At 34.2% G+C, this 19,335-nt stretch overlaps 1 protein-coding gene across 1 annotated transcript; it reads right to left on the reverse strand.

Moving 5' to 3' along the window:
* Positions 1–14,204: 14,204 nt before the first annotated feature.
* Positions 14,205–18,216, reverse strand: LOC143449117 (growth hormone secretagogue receptor type 1-like). Its single transcript, XM_076949196.1, has 11 exons — positions 18,143–18,216; positions 17,987–18,026; positions 17,771–17,889; positions 17,577–17,696; positions 17,253–17,382; positions 16,511–16,639; positions 15,412–15,551; positions 15,026–15,156; positions 14,793–14,918; positions 14,419–14,557; positions 14,205–14,268 (listed from the first exon to the last, which is right to left on the reverse strand). Exons 1-11 carry the CDS (start codon positions 18,214–18,216, stop codon positions 14,205–14,207), a joined length of 1,212 nt encoding a protein of 403 aa, XP_076805311.1.
* Between the last annotated feature and the right edge of the window lie 1,119 nt (positions 18,217–19,335).

Consider the following 19,335-nt stretch of genomic DNA (forward strand, 5'->3'; position numbering starts at 1 on the left):
TGATAGTGTTCTTTGTTTCTTTCCGGATTTTTGTGTTAAAATTGAAAAAAGACTTTTTAAAAAGAATATGTCTACACATAACGCTATACACCAGATGATATAGCTTAAAATGCATTTATCCACCTCTGCTGTAATCGGACTTAAAATTTCGGCTGATGATTAAAGGGGCTTATAATCTTACAGTAAGCAGGTTGCAGTAGGTTACTTTAAGAAAGTTACAGTATTATTAATACAATAGAATAACATAGAAACGCTTGTCAATTTCCCTTGCCGTTTTTATTTGGTAAATATACTTTTATGCTTTTCTTCAATTGCAGTAAGAACCAGCATCGTATCATATAGTACTGTACTTACGGTGAAGCTAGGTTGTAAAAAACAGGATTGAGGCATTCTTCTGTGTTTTGAAATAATGAATTTATTTGACCCGTTTGTTGAATGCACTAAAATTACTGCTATGTTCTGCATATGCTGTTAGTAAGTAAGAATAGTTACGTTCGAACAGACACGTTGGTTACACACTCATAAACTTTTCCGAGTCTAAATACTTATAGTAAATACGGTATAGTCAGGGCAAGTAAAATGTACATGATGTAATATATTAGAATAACATAAAATCATGTTATGGGACAAGCAATCTGGTAAATATATTCATTAAATTTGTATGGAATCGTCATTTTGATATAAGTCACCCTGTGCATCCACCACGTGTATACTTGTCGATATAGTAGATTAGGACAAAGCGGACCAAATTATGATTACGAAATGGATGTTGCAATAGCAAAATGTTTTCCAAAAACACGTAATGGTGCTTCTACATTGTGTGTGAGCTCCAACTATTTTGAATGAAGACAATTCTAGCAAATTTTATACATGTAACCTACAACGTAGCTTTCGATTACAGTATGTGTAGCGTTGCAATATAATGTTATGTTGCATAAAAGTTAGTGGTGCTAATACGCTATATTTCTAGAAATAGTTAGGTTAATACTTCACGTATTCAGACACCAGATGTAATGTTTACGCAGCGTAGCACAAAAAAGCTGAAAAACAAGTAGCGTATGTTCTTGTCTGGACGCAGGTATTGACCTAAACAAATTAACAAATAGATGCAGAGCATTTGTAAGCTTATGGATTTATCGTTTCAGCTAGTTTGTTGGAAATACCAGTTTTAATACTTTTTAAGCGATAGGTTTTACATCTTTTTCAGCTTTAATGCATTGGACATTTACCATAGCACAGTCGTCAAAAAGTTATTTAAAAACGTTTTACAATGAAAAGTGGAAAAAACAGTTAGCTGGGGGGACTTGGAAGAGCGCTCATATATTACTAGGTATAGCTACTCTTTGCATAAAAACGTATCGCATATAATTGCATAATATCAACAACTGTAGCCTATCACAGAAAACGTGTACCCTGGAAGCCAAAAAAATCTTGCATTGTGCAAATATTAACAATCGGAGCTAAGCAACCATCTATACTGTTCCACACCGAAGGCCAAATGCCAAGACAGTTACAACAAATTGACATATACCCTATATACCAAACGTTCTTATCAGGCCCTACAGGAACTCCTGTCGTACAGGAAGGTATCACTTTGTTACAACTGAATGCAGTAGGGCACACAAAGACAAAGATCAGGGTTGTCAAACAACTGGCGCAAAAGCACAAATCAACAACCATGCATACTAACTCAAGAGACTCATGCAAGTTACAGATCCAGCTTCAAGATCTTAGGATACTAACTAGCAACCCACACTGACAGTAACAACCATTAAACTGCCACATTTTTGAGAAAGACTACCAGATGTAGTACAACTGCGGTCTGCCTTGCAGGTTTACCAATGGAGTGGAAAGCAGTTGATGTTGAAGTCGTAAAAACCATCAACTTATATACAAACCGACTTTAATTAACCTCTGTAAGAAATCCATTTCCAGCTTTAAACTTTCATGTGTTTATGCAGGAAACTTCAACTGCCGTAGTACTGCATGAGAATATAAAGCAAACAATGTCAATGGCGTACATGTAGCGTCAAAGTATGGTGAAAAACTACTTACCATATCTAACGTTTTGCCCCGGCCAATTTCCAACAAGAGCTTCCAGGTAGTGGACCTTCCACAAATCTAGTGGGACAGTTCACAAAACTGGTCAAATCTGGAGTCAGTAACTTGCCAGCTCCACCCACACTTAATGCAAAAGTATAGCTTACGCAGCCTTCTAAAGTCTATCACAAAGCAATTGGCAGTGAATGGCCGTTCTGATGGACAAATAAGGAACATCTTCTCTTTGTAAAAAACCAATACAGCAAGAGGTGTAAAATGTCCAAAGCCGATAGGATTCACACTATCAAGTTAATTGGATATGACGCTCGTTGATGTATTGCCAATAATAATTGGCTGCCAAAAAAACAACTACACACATTTTTTGCAGGTACTTGCGGAAATTGCTCCAGCCAAGTTAAAAGGGTTACCTTTTCAATTTCAAAGGGTAATGTTAGAAACAAAATATCTTTTCAAGCAATAGGGCAAACGTGGAATACCCAGCACTACACAGCCTTCTCCCAGGATTTTAGAGCTTTGATCATCAATGCATGAAATGGCGCATCTCCATTCAACCGCATGGGATCTAAATCTTTTAGCTTCATGCATGTGCGGAGCAGAGCCGCATACTGCGGATGGTGTACTGTACCTGAATGAAAAATCTTTCGCCCTCCTAACAAAACCTCACAGCCAAGGCGATGGTATGGCAAAGTGGCTGGAACGCCTTGTCATCACCTTTTGACATCATCTTTTGATGAGCTTAAATCACACGCAAGAAGAAGATAGCGTCAGCTCATGCTATTTCACTTTAAAAAAGAAGAAACATGTATAAATGTTTTAAGTAGTAACTTTCAATTAAATGAAAATCATCTGAAATATTACCTTAAAAGACAATGTTCCTTTTTAGGAATTATCTACCTATACTTTTCATGCTTGCCTCAGCAGGGGATTATGCTAGATTATGTTTTCATCCTAAACCGTTTGGGCCTATTGTACTAACTGCTTTCAGCAATTCAAATACACTGTGCTTCGATGTTGTTTCAATTTTTTCTGTTTCTCAATTTACGCTTTTAGTCTTCAAAACATGAGCAAAACCTGTCGAGTTTGCAAAATAGCCACGGTGCGATCTCATCGAGGTGTAAAAAGTGTGCCTTCAACTTTTGAGTAAACTATACAAACAAAAACACCAAGAAAAAAGCTATAAAATGTCTATCTGAAGTTTAAGAACGCAGTTAAACATTTACAAGTCTACACTATCCACGTGCTAATTTGTGGAGTATTTTGATCAAGTATTTTTTCCACGCCCCAGACCTCACTCCCTAAATGATAAAAAGTTGCTAACTTCATCACAAACTATTGGTTGAACTTAAAAAAAAAGCAACAAATACATAGTATTTGTGAACGTATAGCTTTATCGCGTAGTGAAAAAAACTTAATGAATTTAATTTCAGTGAGGTATATGACAAAATTTGCTTTTCAACTTGTAGGCTGCAGGATACGTTAAAACTTATGCCAAAACTTATATCATCCTTAATTCTTCATGCATTTATCCACGACCATTTTTTCCAGGTTACAATGCAGGAGGGGTGAATACATTTAGAAGGATGTTTATTCATCACAAAAAACACAAAACATAAAAAATAAAGAAAAGTTTCAGCTATCAATGGAATTACGTTTGTTACCTGTACATGTCTTATTGGCTAAAGATTATGTAGATGTGAATGCATAACCGTAATTAATCAGAAAGCAAAAACTAGGCTATAATATAGGCTACAAAGTGACGTTGAAGCCAAAGTATAATGTTGTAAGACAATACATATTTTTACTGAAATGCCTCAAGAAGCAACTGTGTTTTGTACAAAATGTTAGGCTAATCAATCAGGGAAGTTAGCGCTTCAAGAACAATTTCAATTAACACTACGTATATAGGAAAACAACATCAAGCGAAGATCTTCAAACCAGCAAAAAGCATTTTTTAATTTAAAATGTGTAGAATTTGGTTTGCGTGTACAAATGTATATAAACAGTAAGTTTTCTATACCATTTATAATTTCAGAATACAAAATATACAGTAAAAGCCCAAAACTTGTATACTCAAAATGGTAGAGTAGGCTATACCAAAGTATACACTACCATTTTATATGATTTTAAAATACATTTCATTTTTAAAAAGCAAACTGCATTCCTTTTTAGTTAGCCCTTGTAAGTTCTATTGCTGCTGACTTTAACATATTCATGATTTGTTGCTTATAGAAAATCGTTATACAAGACTGCATTCCTAGCAATCAAAATAAAATGTTTTGTTCATTTCGGTTGTGTTTACATTGCGCTGCTCTGTTATCGCATTGACGTAATTTGCCTTGATAATAAGCAAAACTCAACCAGCCACAATTCACCAGTAACATCAACATCGCTCTAAATTACAGCACGTATAAATGAACACTATACGTTGCACAATAATCAAAAATACCAAGTGTGCGAAGATAAACAATTGTGCGAATAGTTACAACATCACATTGAAACTTGCATTGTATAATACAGTGCGTACATACCAGGACAATATACGTTATCACTATAATCTTCCAGTTGCCGGGACTATATGCGGTGTGTTACAGTTTACCTAATGCCTAAACGGCTATTAAATGTATGCAGTAACAATTTGATTATAGCTAAAACACAATACCAGCTTATATTACGACGAGGTACAGCAGTAACAACCAAATTACAAATTATTATTATTCTTCCGCGGATGAATTCATGCTTGTTCTTTTGTTTATACCGTATTTTGATCCAAAGTGTTAATGCAAACTTGTTTTGACGTGTTACGGGGAGTATTGGATTTGCCCCAAATCTTCATAATTAACGCCATTGTTTCATGCCACATTTTTCTGTTAATATTGGTTAAAAATTTTCATAAAATGTTTATAAAAACATACCTATATTTTTAATTATAACCTGACTTGTTGTTTAGGCAAAGATTTTATAGTTTTGCTGCTGGTATATGCAGGTAATACTAAAACAGCATTTGTTTATGCAACTTGGATTTTTTAACTTTTCATATTTATATTTGTGAAAGAATGATTACGCATTACGTCATCTGTTGTCACAAATACATTAGGGGGGCAAACTACGTCAAACACAACTTACGGTGATGCCAAGTTGTAGAAAATAGGATTGAGGCATTCGCTGATACGAAGTGTAATGTATTCAAGTTGGCCAAACCACCATAGCATATATATGTGGTATTGGGTCTTTGGCTTAGACGTGGTTGCAACAAAGTGGAAAGCTTTCAAAGAAAGTATTAATGAGAATGCGCTTGTCCAAAATTATTTGTGCGAAATATGCTTTAAACATAAAATCGTTTAGTTTGTTCTGGGTACGTGAGCTTAACTCAAACAGAGCTATGTAATTGCTGTTTGAAGCCATATTAGGACTTTTAAAATACAAAAGTTAATGAGCATTGGAAAATTAATTGAAACTTTTTCGAATGCAGTTTTACAACTACTACAACTACTTTTACAACTACCGACGATATAGTTACATGAGATGAAAGCCTTTAATCATATTTATCAAACACTTAACCGACGCGAAGTTGGTTAACGTTTTTTTGATAGAGACTTCTTCGCAATTGAAGTTGATTTCCGTTTCCTACGATTTTAGCTAAAAGAAAGTGGGATACAAGGCATATGTAACTGAGCTAAGAACTATTTTTAAGAGAGTTTTCTAAAAAAAAAGATAAAAAGATGTGGTGACTAAATATCAGGCTAGAATACCTAGAATCTAGGCGAGAATGGCTGGAGCTAATATTGTCTGTGCGCAATAAAATCTCAGTTTATTATACAAAACAAGGGATAAATATATGCGATTTTATATTTTTGTTACTTTTCGAGTAAGTTTACTCTTCAATTTATCAACATTTAAGAAATTCTGCCGATTAATTAACTTTTTTCTTATGAGATTAAGAATTTATGTTATGTCAATTTATCAGTGGCCGATTAATTATTAAAACGGATACCTTCAAGTAACTTTCAAAGTCAATTACCAATTAATTAAATTATCTGCATGCCGTTGAATTCTTGCAATTTTAATGTAATCTATCAGTTATGAACTAGTCCACATTTGTTTAAATTTTGATTTAATTTTTAATTTTACATTGTTGAATTTATTTTTACAATTTATTTCGTTGATTTATAGAGATTTTTGATTTATTGAAATTTATAGAGTTTTTATTAAACTATTCAAATTTATTGAAATTTGTAAAAATTTATTTTCATTTGTATGCTTTTTCTAGTTTTTAGAAAAATGATTTTGTTTTGTATCAATTAAATTATTTCTTTAGATTTTGTTTCAGTTTTGATAATAAGTTATTCGAATTTGTTCAAATTCATTTGATGTTTGTAGGCTACGTTTATTTCAACTAAAGTGACTTTTTTATGCATTTAATTTATATTTTTTGACTATTTTATATAAATGGTTAAATTAATTATTTAATTTAAATGTGTTTAAATTTATTCAGATTCACGCAAATTCTTTGGAATTTGTTTTAAATCATTACTTTTTACAACAAACAGCAAGTGTGTTAAAACGTTACCTATATACGTTTCGAATCAGTCCGAATAAGTAACCGAGGAACTGGCAACCAACTTCACGCCGCAAACATTCACTTTATATAGTTTCCCACAATGTTGTTAACGAGCTTGCAGAAGCACCACAAAGTTGTTTTCCAAAGAAACATGAAATGGATTTTATTATGATATTTACCTGTATGAGGAATGTATCCTAATGCAAATGATCCGACGATCAACAAAAGTTGCAAGACGGCCTTTATTTCTTTCTTCTGCTGCTTTTGCTCTTGCGAGTTTTCCTTTTGGTGTTTTTTCTTCATAGCTGGTTATTATAAGTATGAAGCTCGGTTAAGTCTCGTATAGCACAGTATAACTTGATATCTTTGTTATAAGCAAAGGTATATACTGTATTATACTCGTTTTTATACTTTACCTTCACGTCTCTGGTTTTTCCGCAAATAAATAATATAAACGATTCTAGTAGACAAAGCAGTAATCAAGACCATCGGAATGTAAAAAAAAATTGAGTATCCGACTTTTGAGTACATTTTGAGCATACCCAATCTGCAAAAATAATGCAATAAAACCGGTTATAACCAATAAGCCAGAACGTCAATGTTTCAACTCCAATTATCCTCTTGAATTTCTGTTGTTGCCAAACTTTCGTTTTGAATACAATTCTTACATTTTCAAATAAATCAAGTTACCAAATTTAAACAAATTTTCCTCGCAAAAACATACCATTTACCCGAAAAGCTTGCAAATAATTTCCATTCTGACCTTTCTGTGTATGCGATGCAGGATGGCCATGTTCTTTCTGGGTTGGAAGCATGTCGATTTATAAGACGAGCACCAAATATAAATGCAAAAGGAATAAAACCTGCACCAAAAGAAACCACCCAAACGACGATAAGAGCCAACTAAAAACAATTTTAAATAATTACTTTTAAAACTAGGAAAAGGGGCGTTTGATGAATTTAAACAATACGTTGTTTATGAATTGAGGCTTAGAATTGGCTTAGATTTGAAGAAAAAAATTGAATGTGCAATATTTCACGGCATAAAAATACCTGCTTAATAATGTTGTAAAGCGCTTAATCATGTGTTAGTGTTATCCTATAGCAAATTTCTTGCTGTCATATCTATCCTCACCGCTGGCTAGCAACTGCCAGCCTTTGACAACTGCATGCGCAAAAGAATAAACTTTTTAAACTCATTTCAGTGATTTTATGTGTGATATTGACAAGTAGTTTGACATATTTGGTCAGGATGAAACACTAAGAATGAAACAAGAAGAAGAAGAAGAAAAGAAACTAAAATTCAATAAGTCGGATTTGGGGCTTTGTTATAATTGAAGTGGTCCATGGGCACAAAACTGTTAAGGGATTGTGGGAAGTCCAGCTACTAGTGACATTAATTAATTATCAAACTGTCTCATGCTAGATGGTTGACATCAGCTTGTTGCATCCTTCGGTTTTAAGTCTCCGTTCAGCAGCCGTCAACATCATTAAGTTCATTAGCAGAATGTTGTGTCAAAATGTACTTTCCAATTTGGTTAGAAATTAAGCATCAGCACAGAATTACAGATGGACCAAAAACGTTTTATCACATAAATCAACGAGTTTTGACGTTTTCAAACATCAAAGTAAGAGATGTTGCCCTCATTGTCCTCAAAAGAAATGCTTTTTTTGCACACCACAAAAATATACTGTTGGCAGATGATGACCAAATGATTCGTGATTTGGCTGTTACGAAAGTTCTCAGTCCTCAGTACTCAGTTACGAAAGTCCTCAGAGTCAACCGTAATGAAACAGAAGCTTCAGCATCTTCTACAGCTGTAAAAAAAAATTATACCTCCAACCATCATTGAGAAGACAGATGCTTACAACAAAATGATGATATAAATGCAATTAAAACACAACGGCTGGTTATTTTGCAATCTTTCCACACCCAAGCAGTGTAAAGACACTTTAAGATATTAACAGAAGCTTACGCATCAATTTCAGGTTTAGAAAAAAGAGATGGACAAATTAGACAAAACATTAAATTAAGAAAGTTAATTAAAAAATTCAATATCAAGAGTCAGTGTGAGAAGTGATTTTTCTGCTTCTGTATAGCCATTATATTGTTTTAATTCTTTTGTAATGTGTTAAACCTTTTTGGATGTTGGATGAAGTTTTAGTAACTTTTGCATTTCAATCGGTTTTTCTTTATATGTTCGTTTCTGTTGATATTAGGAGAAAATATTGAATTAGAGAAGGTATAAAAATAGTTATTCTGCAACTTTTAAGACTACAACCAGCTTTGTAGTGTCAGCGGTTTTCGACTTTTGGCATTTCTGATGAATTTGACCCCTTGTTAACCTTTGGGGCATGGTTGTCATGTTTTCTGCTAACCACCCAAATCTATTTGGGGTATAGTTTTATGACCAAAAGCAGGTGTTCAGTTACCTTCTTTTTTAATTGTCAAAAATTTTGATTTTTTACTTTGTCCCAGTGGGTATTTCCTTAAAACAGAATAAATCCTAACAACAATTTAGAGTGTAGCTTCTTTAAGAAGAATAGCCTGTTCACTGTACTGGTTACACGGCAACTTCAGCAGCCAATCTTATGAAAAACATGGTGTTCTGAACTTCTTTGGAGCCCATCAGTTAAGTCGAAAGAAGATTCTTAACGTTTCGGCAACCCAAGAACTTTACTGCTGCCCAGGCTTGCGTCCCGCAACGGTTACTCCAGTGTCGTTATCCAAGCCGTAACACGGCATGGGAGACGGCAGTTACGAGAATGAAATTTCGAAATCTAACCGTGCTTTATTGTCATACCATGTTTCAGTTGTAGTCCGCCCGACGTGACGCATTGCGTGACGCCTTACCTTTACGTGTTTGATTGTAATGCGGTTGAACCAATGAGGATACATAATTGACGTTAAGCGGAAGAAAGCAAACAACAATATATGAAGTGACGTTGCTACAGATGTAAAATTGTCTCCACCCCAAAATATCTGTAAAGTTTTAAAGAAGTGATTGGTTCATCTGAATCAAAAAGCTATTGTTGAAAAGAGTAAATTAGAGCAAAACCTTTGGATAAAAACATTTAAGCTATAGTTTTTCTTTGTTAATGTTAGATTATTATACAGATTTAAATTATATTGTTAAATGTTTATATTAATAGTTTAAGTTTATAACCAACCAACCAACTAACTAATTAACTTTCAAGTTGGCCAAATCTATTTTTTATCTTTTAGAAAAGACAAATCCATACTTTGTATATAATTATAGATATGAAATCACACATGCATTTCTAATCATATTTAGTACTTTGCACAAAGCATCCGAAAGGTTCCAAGAAAGAAAACCCCAAGTGCGTCGATATAAGAAGAGAGGACTGAGCAATGCTGATATAAGGTCAGAAAAGCAAATGCTGAAGATGACGTAGTTGAACTTTGACCTAAACTCAAAATTTTTTAAAGAATGTTATTGTATTTAACTGAGTACTTCTTTGTTTATTTGGATGTAGATTAAAATGATTTATTTATTTTGAAATTTTGACGCCAATAACATGTCATATATGTTAAAACCTTATACGTTGACGTTGTGTTAAGAAAAATTGTTTAAACAGAAGCAAAGAAAATATTTGTCTCACTTTAACTTCGGCGATCGGTAAATGACGATGATTGTCACAATATTTCCAACAACTCCAAAGACAAAGAGAGGAAATATAATGGAAGCTGTGATTGCAATTTCGGTTTCACCAAACATCAGCCTGAAATTAACATATATTAAACAAAGTTACAGCTGCCACTGAGAGAAGGGAGCATTATGGGCCACTGCCAAGAACCCAAGTTTTTGGCACCATAGAGAACTTTATTGTATGTATATTATATATATATTTACATATATCGTAAGTAATGGACATCAGGAAACTTGACTGAATTCTTTTAATCACAAAAAAATAGACTAATTATACGGCGTTGTATATTAGTCGCAATAAATTAGTTGCTAGGCTTTAGTTCGATTAATTGCATCGCGTTGACTGAAATCTGGTGGAGGAAAGCGAATTTTTGAATTAAATCTGTTGTATGTACAAAAATGGGAATACAATTTATTTGCAGCCAATTTTAAGCATTTTTTATAGCGTAAATGTTTTGGGCTCCCTGTGGGCAAACTCGATAGTTTTAGGCCCAGATCTCGAAACGTGTTAATCTCGCTCAACACAATTTTAAATATGTAACGGAAAAAATACTTACTTGAATGTATCATTTACCAAGCTCATCATGTCTGTAGTAGAAATAACCTTGCTTGTTGGTGATTCGCTAAACGACATGATTCTTACTCTTACTATAACCTAACTGGAATCTAAAGGCTCTGCTACTTTTGAAGTCGTCTGTGAGATTATGAAGAATCTTCAACCGCGTTGAAAAAGTATCCGTTTCTAAAGAAAGATGTTGTCGATTAATTATTCATCATTAATTATGACGCTACAATTGAAGAATTTCTGTTAACACTCATGCATATTTAAAGAAAAATGAGTTTCCCATGCACGAAAGCAGCTTTTAGGCCACTATAAGATATGTAGATGAAAGTAATTCAGTTGTGTCTAAAAATTCGCAAAATAAAACAACAGATAAGGTGTATAAAAATACAATGACCAAGTTAATTATTGAAATTCTTACAAGCTCCAGAAACTATTATTAATATTATGATCACGTAAACAAACATACGGACCCAATATCATATATGCACCGTCCCGAATCAAATCAATCGTTATTCAATTCTTTTTTATGAAAAATAAATATTCAGTATTTACAAAACTTTTGTAAGCTATTCGTCACAGCTTCAATTTGGTACTAAATTTAAAAAAGTATAATCATTGTTAAATTGGATTGTAGCTTAACCTCTAATTCTTGCAATATAAAGAAATAAAATGCCTTTTTTGATCAATTAATATGCATATGATGAGAAATATTTCTATTTTCAATCTTGATTTGTCAAAAATCGTGCTTTTCTTGTTGATTTTTAAATGTTTTTAACTTAGTTAATTACTTTATCGCATTTTTTTCCAGCTATGCGGCGCAGCAAATAGGCAAGAGCTCCACAAATTTATCTTTAAACTGAATTTTCTTCCGAGAAAGAACGCAATATTGTGGCGGGTTTTAGTGAATCACTTCTAGTTTTACAATGCTTTCATTATCGAGTGAGAATTGTGAGCAGACATAAAATTGCAATTAGACTCATTTTTATAATTGCTTTTCATTTTCATGTTATTTTTTTAATTGGTTCACCGTAAAGGTTTCAAAATTTAAAAATGAAGCCGCATTAAAATTTGTTTGGCAACTACTGCTGTGTTGAACTAAATCTGTTTGAGACGTAATAAGTGCTTGTTAATGTGCTAACATTAATCGAAGAATCTGGTTGCATTTAATAAATTGAACTGAACAATTAATTTCTTAATTAAAAATTAAAAATTTAACTGAACATTTAAACGCTCTCATGAAGAAGTGTTGTATAAAATAATATCAAAAATAGTCCGTATATGCAATTTAACAAATTTGTTGTAGGCCTAAACATATGACACCGAATATACTATATAGTTGTCTCAAATCACTAACTCCTTCATGGTGCAAAACCGTTAAAACAATCGTTTATGCAGAACTGAGATTGACTGAAAAATACAAAATGTTTGGTATAAATTTGTTTTTCTATAGGTCTGCGTTTTACTCATCCCATTCCTTCCTGCAGGAAGGAATGGGATGCATCATCACGAACGCCTGCTATGAAAGAAGAAACAGTAGATTGTTAATAGTTATGCCTTGCCCCACCCAGCCCTCTCGACTTTGAAAGTGTGTTCGAACAAGTCCGTCCGAACGAACTTTTTCGTTCGTTCATCAATGTCTCGGATGTCCAGCAACACATTTCAAGAGGGTGCAGCATTTGTACGAACATCTTAAAAGTCGAGGGTGTAGAGCGATCTCAGACGATTTTCAAGTCACTGGCGAAGACTGAAGTAGATTAACGATCAATGGTAGCACCTATGTTATTCGTTCTAGTGATAACCTGGACGCCGTAACGACCCGCATCCATTGCTTACTTAACATCCTAAAAACACCTCATAAACTTTTCTATAATCGTTTACCGGCTAAACCTTCAAAAAACTAAAAAATTGACAACAGTCTTACAAGAGAACGGTAGGTTTCCGCCAAATCCGCAGCCGGTCTATTGCCACCTGACTTCACTAGGCTTACCAAAATTTCTGCATTAGTTTACTATACTTGGGACAAAAAAACTTTGCACGTGGCCATCGCACCAACTCCCGTTGATCGCTCTGGTAGGATTTCGAGTGTGAAATCCTGCACAGTTTGGTAGTCTATTAGTGTTTTTCCAGGCATTGCTTGTAACAAAGCAGCCTCCACTCTTTTGGAGAAACTCAATGCTGAGAAACTAGCGCGGTGGGTAGAATCTGTCAAAGCCATCCACTTTTCAAACTCCAGACGCAAAACATGGAGCATTTTGTGCAATCCTACTGGCCGGTCAGTTTCTCAGTTCCTCAGCAGCGCTTGTTTTATCGGGTATAAAACAGCACTAGGCTGTACGTATATGCTGCACATTTTTATTAATATTCGCTTTTATTAATACTCTCAGTATTGTCCTGATTCTGATAAGAGCATATACATTAGCATAACTGTCAAACATAGGAAAAGCAACATTGCACTGAGAGAAAATAAACTATTCGCATCGAAAGAAAAACATCATAACCGCTGGTATTTTGCACCAAACAACTAATACCATTATTACATGTGGCCAAGACACAGCATCAGGTGGTGAGATAAAATACAGCAACAAACTGATTCAATGGTTTAAAGATAATGATAACTTCCGTTTTTCCGCAATTCAATTTATGCTCATTGTTTTGTTATAACCTACAGGTATATATTTCACTCACTTGTATTGCGATTGCAAAATAACGGCAACAATCAACATGTTTTTGATAGCTTTGAAGATGAAAAAGGCAACAAAAATCTAAGCCGAAATGGCAGCAGTTTCGGGTCAAGGAAATGGTGTTCCAATAAATTCATATAACACTTTTGCGAAATGTGTACAAATCATTTGTCATGTTAGTTGTATACAGAAAACAGCAAATGAAAATGTACCGTTTTATAGTTATAGTACAAAGCTATTAGTTTAAAATATAAGCTGCAAGCATTTGATTTACGTACATGCAATGCAGTCCTTTCTTAAATTACGCTATAAAAGACCATAAATTTGCAATCATATATAAGAGCAATAAAACTTTAAGTTGCAAATACTTCGATTCAGGGAAATAAAGCAAGACACAAAGTAAAGTGATTCATTTTTTTGGCGAGCAGATTCTTTCACATTGCTTTGTTTGTTGTAACCTTGTCAACATTGTTAACGGAAACTGGTTTTAGCTTGATGCTGCTGATAACTGATCGCCGCAAATCTGCTTGATAGTGTTCTTTGTTTCTTTTCAGATTTTTCTGTTAATATTGAAAAAAGACTTTTTAAAAAGAATATGTCTACACATAAGGCTATAGACCAGATGATATAGCTTAAAATGCATTTATCCACCTCTGCTGTAATCGGACTTAGAATTTCGGCTGATGATTAAAGGGGCTTATAATCTTACAGTAAGCAGGTTGCAGTAGGTTACTTTAAGAAGGTTACAGTATTATGAATACAATAGAATAACATAGAAACGCGTGTCAATTTCCCTTGCCTTTTCTATTTGGTAAATATATATTTATAATTTTCTTCAATTGCAGTAAGAACCAGCATCGTGTCACATAGTGCTGTACTTACGGTGAAGCTAGGTTGTAAAAAACAGGATTGAGGCATTCGCTAACCCGAAGTGTGATATATTCGATTTGGCCCAACCACCACTGGAAATATACTTCAGAATTGGTCCATGGCAAAATCGTGTTTACGTAGATGTGGTAGGCTTTCATTTAAAATAAATAAAACAAGAATTAAAACTACACAGCCGTATGTAAAACTGCTTTGATTTTAGTTACCGTTTTTCTATTTTGAAGTAATATTTCAGTTTCTTTATTTGCAAGACTAGGGATGACATTCAAAGTCCACCATACTTCATATCAAAAAAAATTACCAATAAAATATTGTGCTTCAAAGAAAGAAAAATGTAGGTTATTTGATCGGAACACTTAGGAACCTACCAGTATGCGGGATATATCCCAGTGCAAATGATCCAACAATCAAGAAAAGTTGCAGAATTGCTCCTTTTTCTTTATTCTGCTGCTTCAGCTCATTTGAGTTTTCATTCTGAGGTTTTTTCTTCATTGCTGAACATTAAGTAGAAGGTATAGATTAACAAAAAATCTTTCGGCGAATAAACTTGAATTTGGATGTACAGTATAAAGTCTTCATATGAGCACCGGTCTCGGTATACCTTCACGTCTCTTCCGTTTCCGCGAATAAATAAACCAAGCAATTTTAAGCGATAAAACAGTAATCAAGATCATGGGAATGTAGAAGAATAATGAATATCCTATTTTCGAGTACATCAACATCATAGGAACTCTACAAAATTACACCAGTTACTTATTTAACTGATATAACAGGGCACAGCGCCTTCGTTTATATTTAGCCAAATTTTTTAAACATATATTTCAAAGCTTTGTAATATCAACGTCTAAGCTTCAAACCAAGAATGTACATTGTGGATCTGTTGTGAAATTTGAGATCGGTTAAAAAAGTACGCGTAGACAAAAATCACTAAAAAACACAAGTTTTAGCTACCAGCAAGAGACGTAACTTAATACGAGTACAACTTGCCTTTCCTCGTATACCGTGCAGGACGGCCATGATCGTGCGGGGATGTAAAATCGTCGATCTATTTCACGAACACCAAACATGATTACGAATGGAACTACACCCACTCCAACAGAAATCATCCAAACGACCAAAAGAATGATCTAAATTCGGTTTAATATTGTAGGTTTCATAAATATACCTTATACTTATATATTTTACCTTAGCCTTTACCTACAAATTATAGGAAAAATGATGACTAAAAAGATAGAAGAATGCTTTTTTGAAACAGTTGATTCGATTGCCAAAGCATATAAGGAAATTTCTAATATAGATCACACTGGTCAACATAAAATTCGGTACCTGGTATGTTAGAACTATTTTTGGGTATAGCCTATTTGGGGCGCTGATTCCAAAAATGACAGTTTTTTCCATCAGCTTTAGTTTATGAGATATGGTGACCCCCTGTGATGGTGACTTTTGTCCATTTTTCAGATCGATTAACAACGTTTTTCTCACCTACTTTCATTTCATTTCTCGAAGCCCATTCTTTTGTTGTCCAGTGTTCACTTCTTGCTCTACTGTCTCACAAACAGAGAAAACATGGGTAATACTTTGTATACCCGCTAGTAGGTGATAGTTAGCAGGTGATAACACTGAATATGAAGGCACTATGGGATTTGGCAGCAATTGAAATATAACTTTGAAACTGAGTAACTTAAAATTTTGGTAGCTTTTAAACCATTCAACTACCTCATTGCATTTACTGTTAATTTCCTGTTGCAAAATTAATGACGCTTCGGCATAAAAGGCATGATGCAGCAGGGTAGTCCTATAGGCCACAGTAAGTAGTTGACCAAACTGTAGATATACAGTATCTCAAACACTAGAGTTGATGAGAAAAAACTGATTACATTTTTGGAATCGGTGCTGCAAATATACCCCAAAGTAGGTCCAACAATTCAGGCAGCAAAGAAAAAAAATTTTTGTTTACCGGTGTTATATATGCAATATACATTCGTGATAAACTAGTTAAATAAAGGTCATTGTTTAACTTTCACAATTTATTTTTCGGTTCGGTCTCGCTAATTCATCAAAAAAATAAGGTATATATCCGTCTTACCTTTACATGTTTGCTGGTGATTCGTTTGAATCGATGTGGATACATTAATGAAATAAAGCGGAAGAAAGCAAACAATAATATATGAAATGACGTTGCCACAGATGTAAAATTATCACCACCCCAAAATATCTGCAATTTTTTATAGAGTCGTAAAGGGTTTGCCAACCAAGTCAAAAAACCCATAATCAAAAAAATTTAAGTTTGAAGATGTACCAAATTGCTGCAATTAACCCAATTAAAGCAGATTTAATCATCAGTAGCAGATTTAACATGAATATAAGTAGGCCTATAATACGAATAAAGTTGCTCTCATTGTGCTAACCCCTGCAATTTGGAACAACCAGTCTGTTTCAACTTTCAAGTTATTGGTAGGAAAAAACAGGGGATAAAAATCTAAACGTTGCCATCAGTTAGTTACCTTATAACGTTTCATTACGTAATAGATTTTACAACGCCTTTATACTTATAGTAACGCAGAAGTAAAAAAAATTAACCAGAAAAAAGACTTCAAATGCATAAAAATAGTGGTAAAAGCACGAAGTGTAAAAATCATTTCAAACTTCTTTTTTTGAAAAACATCACGCCCCTCATCAAACTAGGACAAGATGGTGAAAATTACGCACGGACAATAACCAAGCGATTTTTATATAGATTTAAACTACAGTATTTCCTATTTACTAGATTTGTAGCATAGTTAAGACGACCAACAAGTCGCATACGCATTTTGCCTACAGAGTATTACCCCGCATAAGAAATTTGGAATGTCCCACGATAGAAAACCCCAAGTGCGTTGGTACACATAAAGAGGACTTAAAATTGCTGATATAAGGTCAGAAAGGCAAATGCTGAGGATGATGAAGCGGAACGTTGACCTAAAGTAAAGTTTTGTCTCTCTTTAATACTTGTTGTTAATCAGTTTAAGTAACTTATTTGTTCTAATATTTTAATGGCAACATAGCATATACATTCTTCACATCACGTGATTGGTGCATAAACTGCATTTATATTACTTGTCAAATATGAAGAAAACGTGCTTTAACACAAGAAAACAATAGATAAATTTTACTTCAATTTCGGCGATCGGTAAATGACGACGATGGTCAACACATTCCCGATAATTCCAAAGATGAAAAGAGGAAACATAATCGAAGCCGTGATTGCGATTTCAGTTCCGCCAAATACCGGCCTTAAAATTAAGCAAATATAACGTTTGAATAAATCGCAAAAATTTAGTGTAAGCTATGAACATTAAACACTTACTTATACGTACTACTTGTGAAGTTTACGTAAGAAGCAGCAGTGGATGAAGAAGCATCGCTGGTTGGTGTTTCAGTAAATAATGACATCTCTCTTACTTTAGCTATACCTAGTGCTGTTTTCTAGTTGATTGGGAGTCGAAGTTTGAAATTATATTTAAAGAAAGCTTTGTGGCAGTAAACTATAGAGATTTTATTTGGAAAAAATATGATACACCACAAAATCAAAACATTTTTTCAGACGTCGAAGACGACGAAGTCTGCAAGTATCATCGAATCAAAAAAAAAAAAATTTTTTTCAGACGCAAATGTGTCTTCGTATAGAATTCGCATGTCACTTGTCGCAAATTCAGTGTGTTAGTAGCATAGTTTTCACTCAGCATTTTCGCTGCTGTGTTTTTTGATCGGAGTGTTGTTGTCACACAATAAATACACACCACGTGTATTCATTGTTGCATACGAGGACAATGTGCAAACGTGTCATTTTTGTCGCGTTTTGCTCGCCTTTCCACAACATCACATTTATTGAAATCCAGTGGTGATCAGCAACGAAATAGGTTTAGTTAAATTTAAGTACAGTTCTTCTACTTAAGCTATACTTACTTAATTAGTTTTGTCTATGAGTACTTCTTCTAAGTTATTCTTAAGTAGAACTTAGGCCAAAGTAACGTACTTAAGTAAGCTCACCATGTGCCTAAGAAGTGAAATCATAACTATCAACCTTGAAGAAAGTAAAAAGCGCTTATATTAGTTACAAAAATTTAGCTATAACGAAAACAAAATAAAATCAGTAACTTATACGGTACGATATTTCTTGAAAGTAGTCTGCTTAGGCAGAAATCACCATGGTGTTTGTTATATATTGTTATGGAATTTCGTGTGCAGAGAGTAGCATAACTTTAAATTTAATCCTAAGTTACAGTCGGTTAAAGATAAATCGGTTTACACTTTCACGTTTGTTGATTGAAATTTTACGAAGTTCAGATGTTGTGGTTTGCGTTCCACACAGCAAGCTCAATGCTTTTTCAAGGTAGCATCTCTGAAACGTTTTTCCTATCTGCGTTACTGTGTAGTGTGTATATGTCATCATTTTTTTATGCTGGTTCGAACAAACCTGCAGTTAACTAGCGGACTAGTTAACTAACGTATTGAAAACAATAAACGTCCCCAAAGCAGCACAGCACGTAGGTAGAACTACTATATCAACGAACAACGTCAAAACGCCTAGGCGTAACAAAGCAATGAGCGCTTGCTGAAGGTATAGGACAGGGATGTCCAACCTGCGGCCCGCGGGCTACAGTGCGGCCGGCCTGATATTTTTGTGCGGCCCGCTAGTCCTTTTTACTCAAAATACTTTGATGACTGATGTTGTTAAAGTAGTTAAACTCATCTATTTTTCTTGAAATTTAGTAGGTTCTGCGGCCCATTAAATTATTTCAAGTGAAAATGCGGCCCACTATAATAAAAGGTTGAACATCCCTGGTATAGGAGATGGTGGTATAGATTAATCCAAGCCAGAAAGGAAAATAATGTAAATATGCAGAAGGTTTTCTAGGCCAGTTATCTTTC

Source organism: Clavelina lepadiformis, chromosome 1, assembly GCF_947623445.1.
Source record: "Clavelina lepadiformis chromosome 1, kaClaLepa1.1, whole genome shotgun sequence".
Lineage (NCBI taxonomy): Eukaryota > Metazoa > Chordata > Ascidiacea > Aplousobranchia > Clavelinidae > Clavelina > Clavelina lepadiformis.

Coding starts and splice junctions, on each gene's coding strand:
- LOC143449117 (XM_076949196.1), bottom strand. CDS start 18,216: ATGAATACACGTGGTGTGTATTTATTGTGTGACAACAACACTCCGATC. Junction 14,919..15,025: donor GAAACGGAAGAGACGTGAAG/GTATACCGAGAC, acceptor CTTAATGTTCAG/CAATGAAGAAAAAACCTCAG. Junction 14,558..14,792: donor GGGATATATCCCGCATACTG/GTAGGTTCCTAA, acceptor TTTAAATGAAAG/CCTACCACATCTACGTAAAC.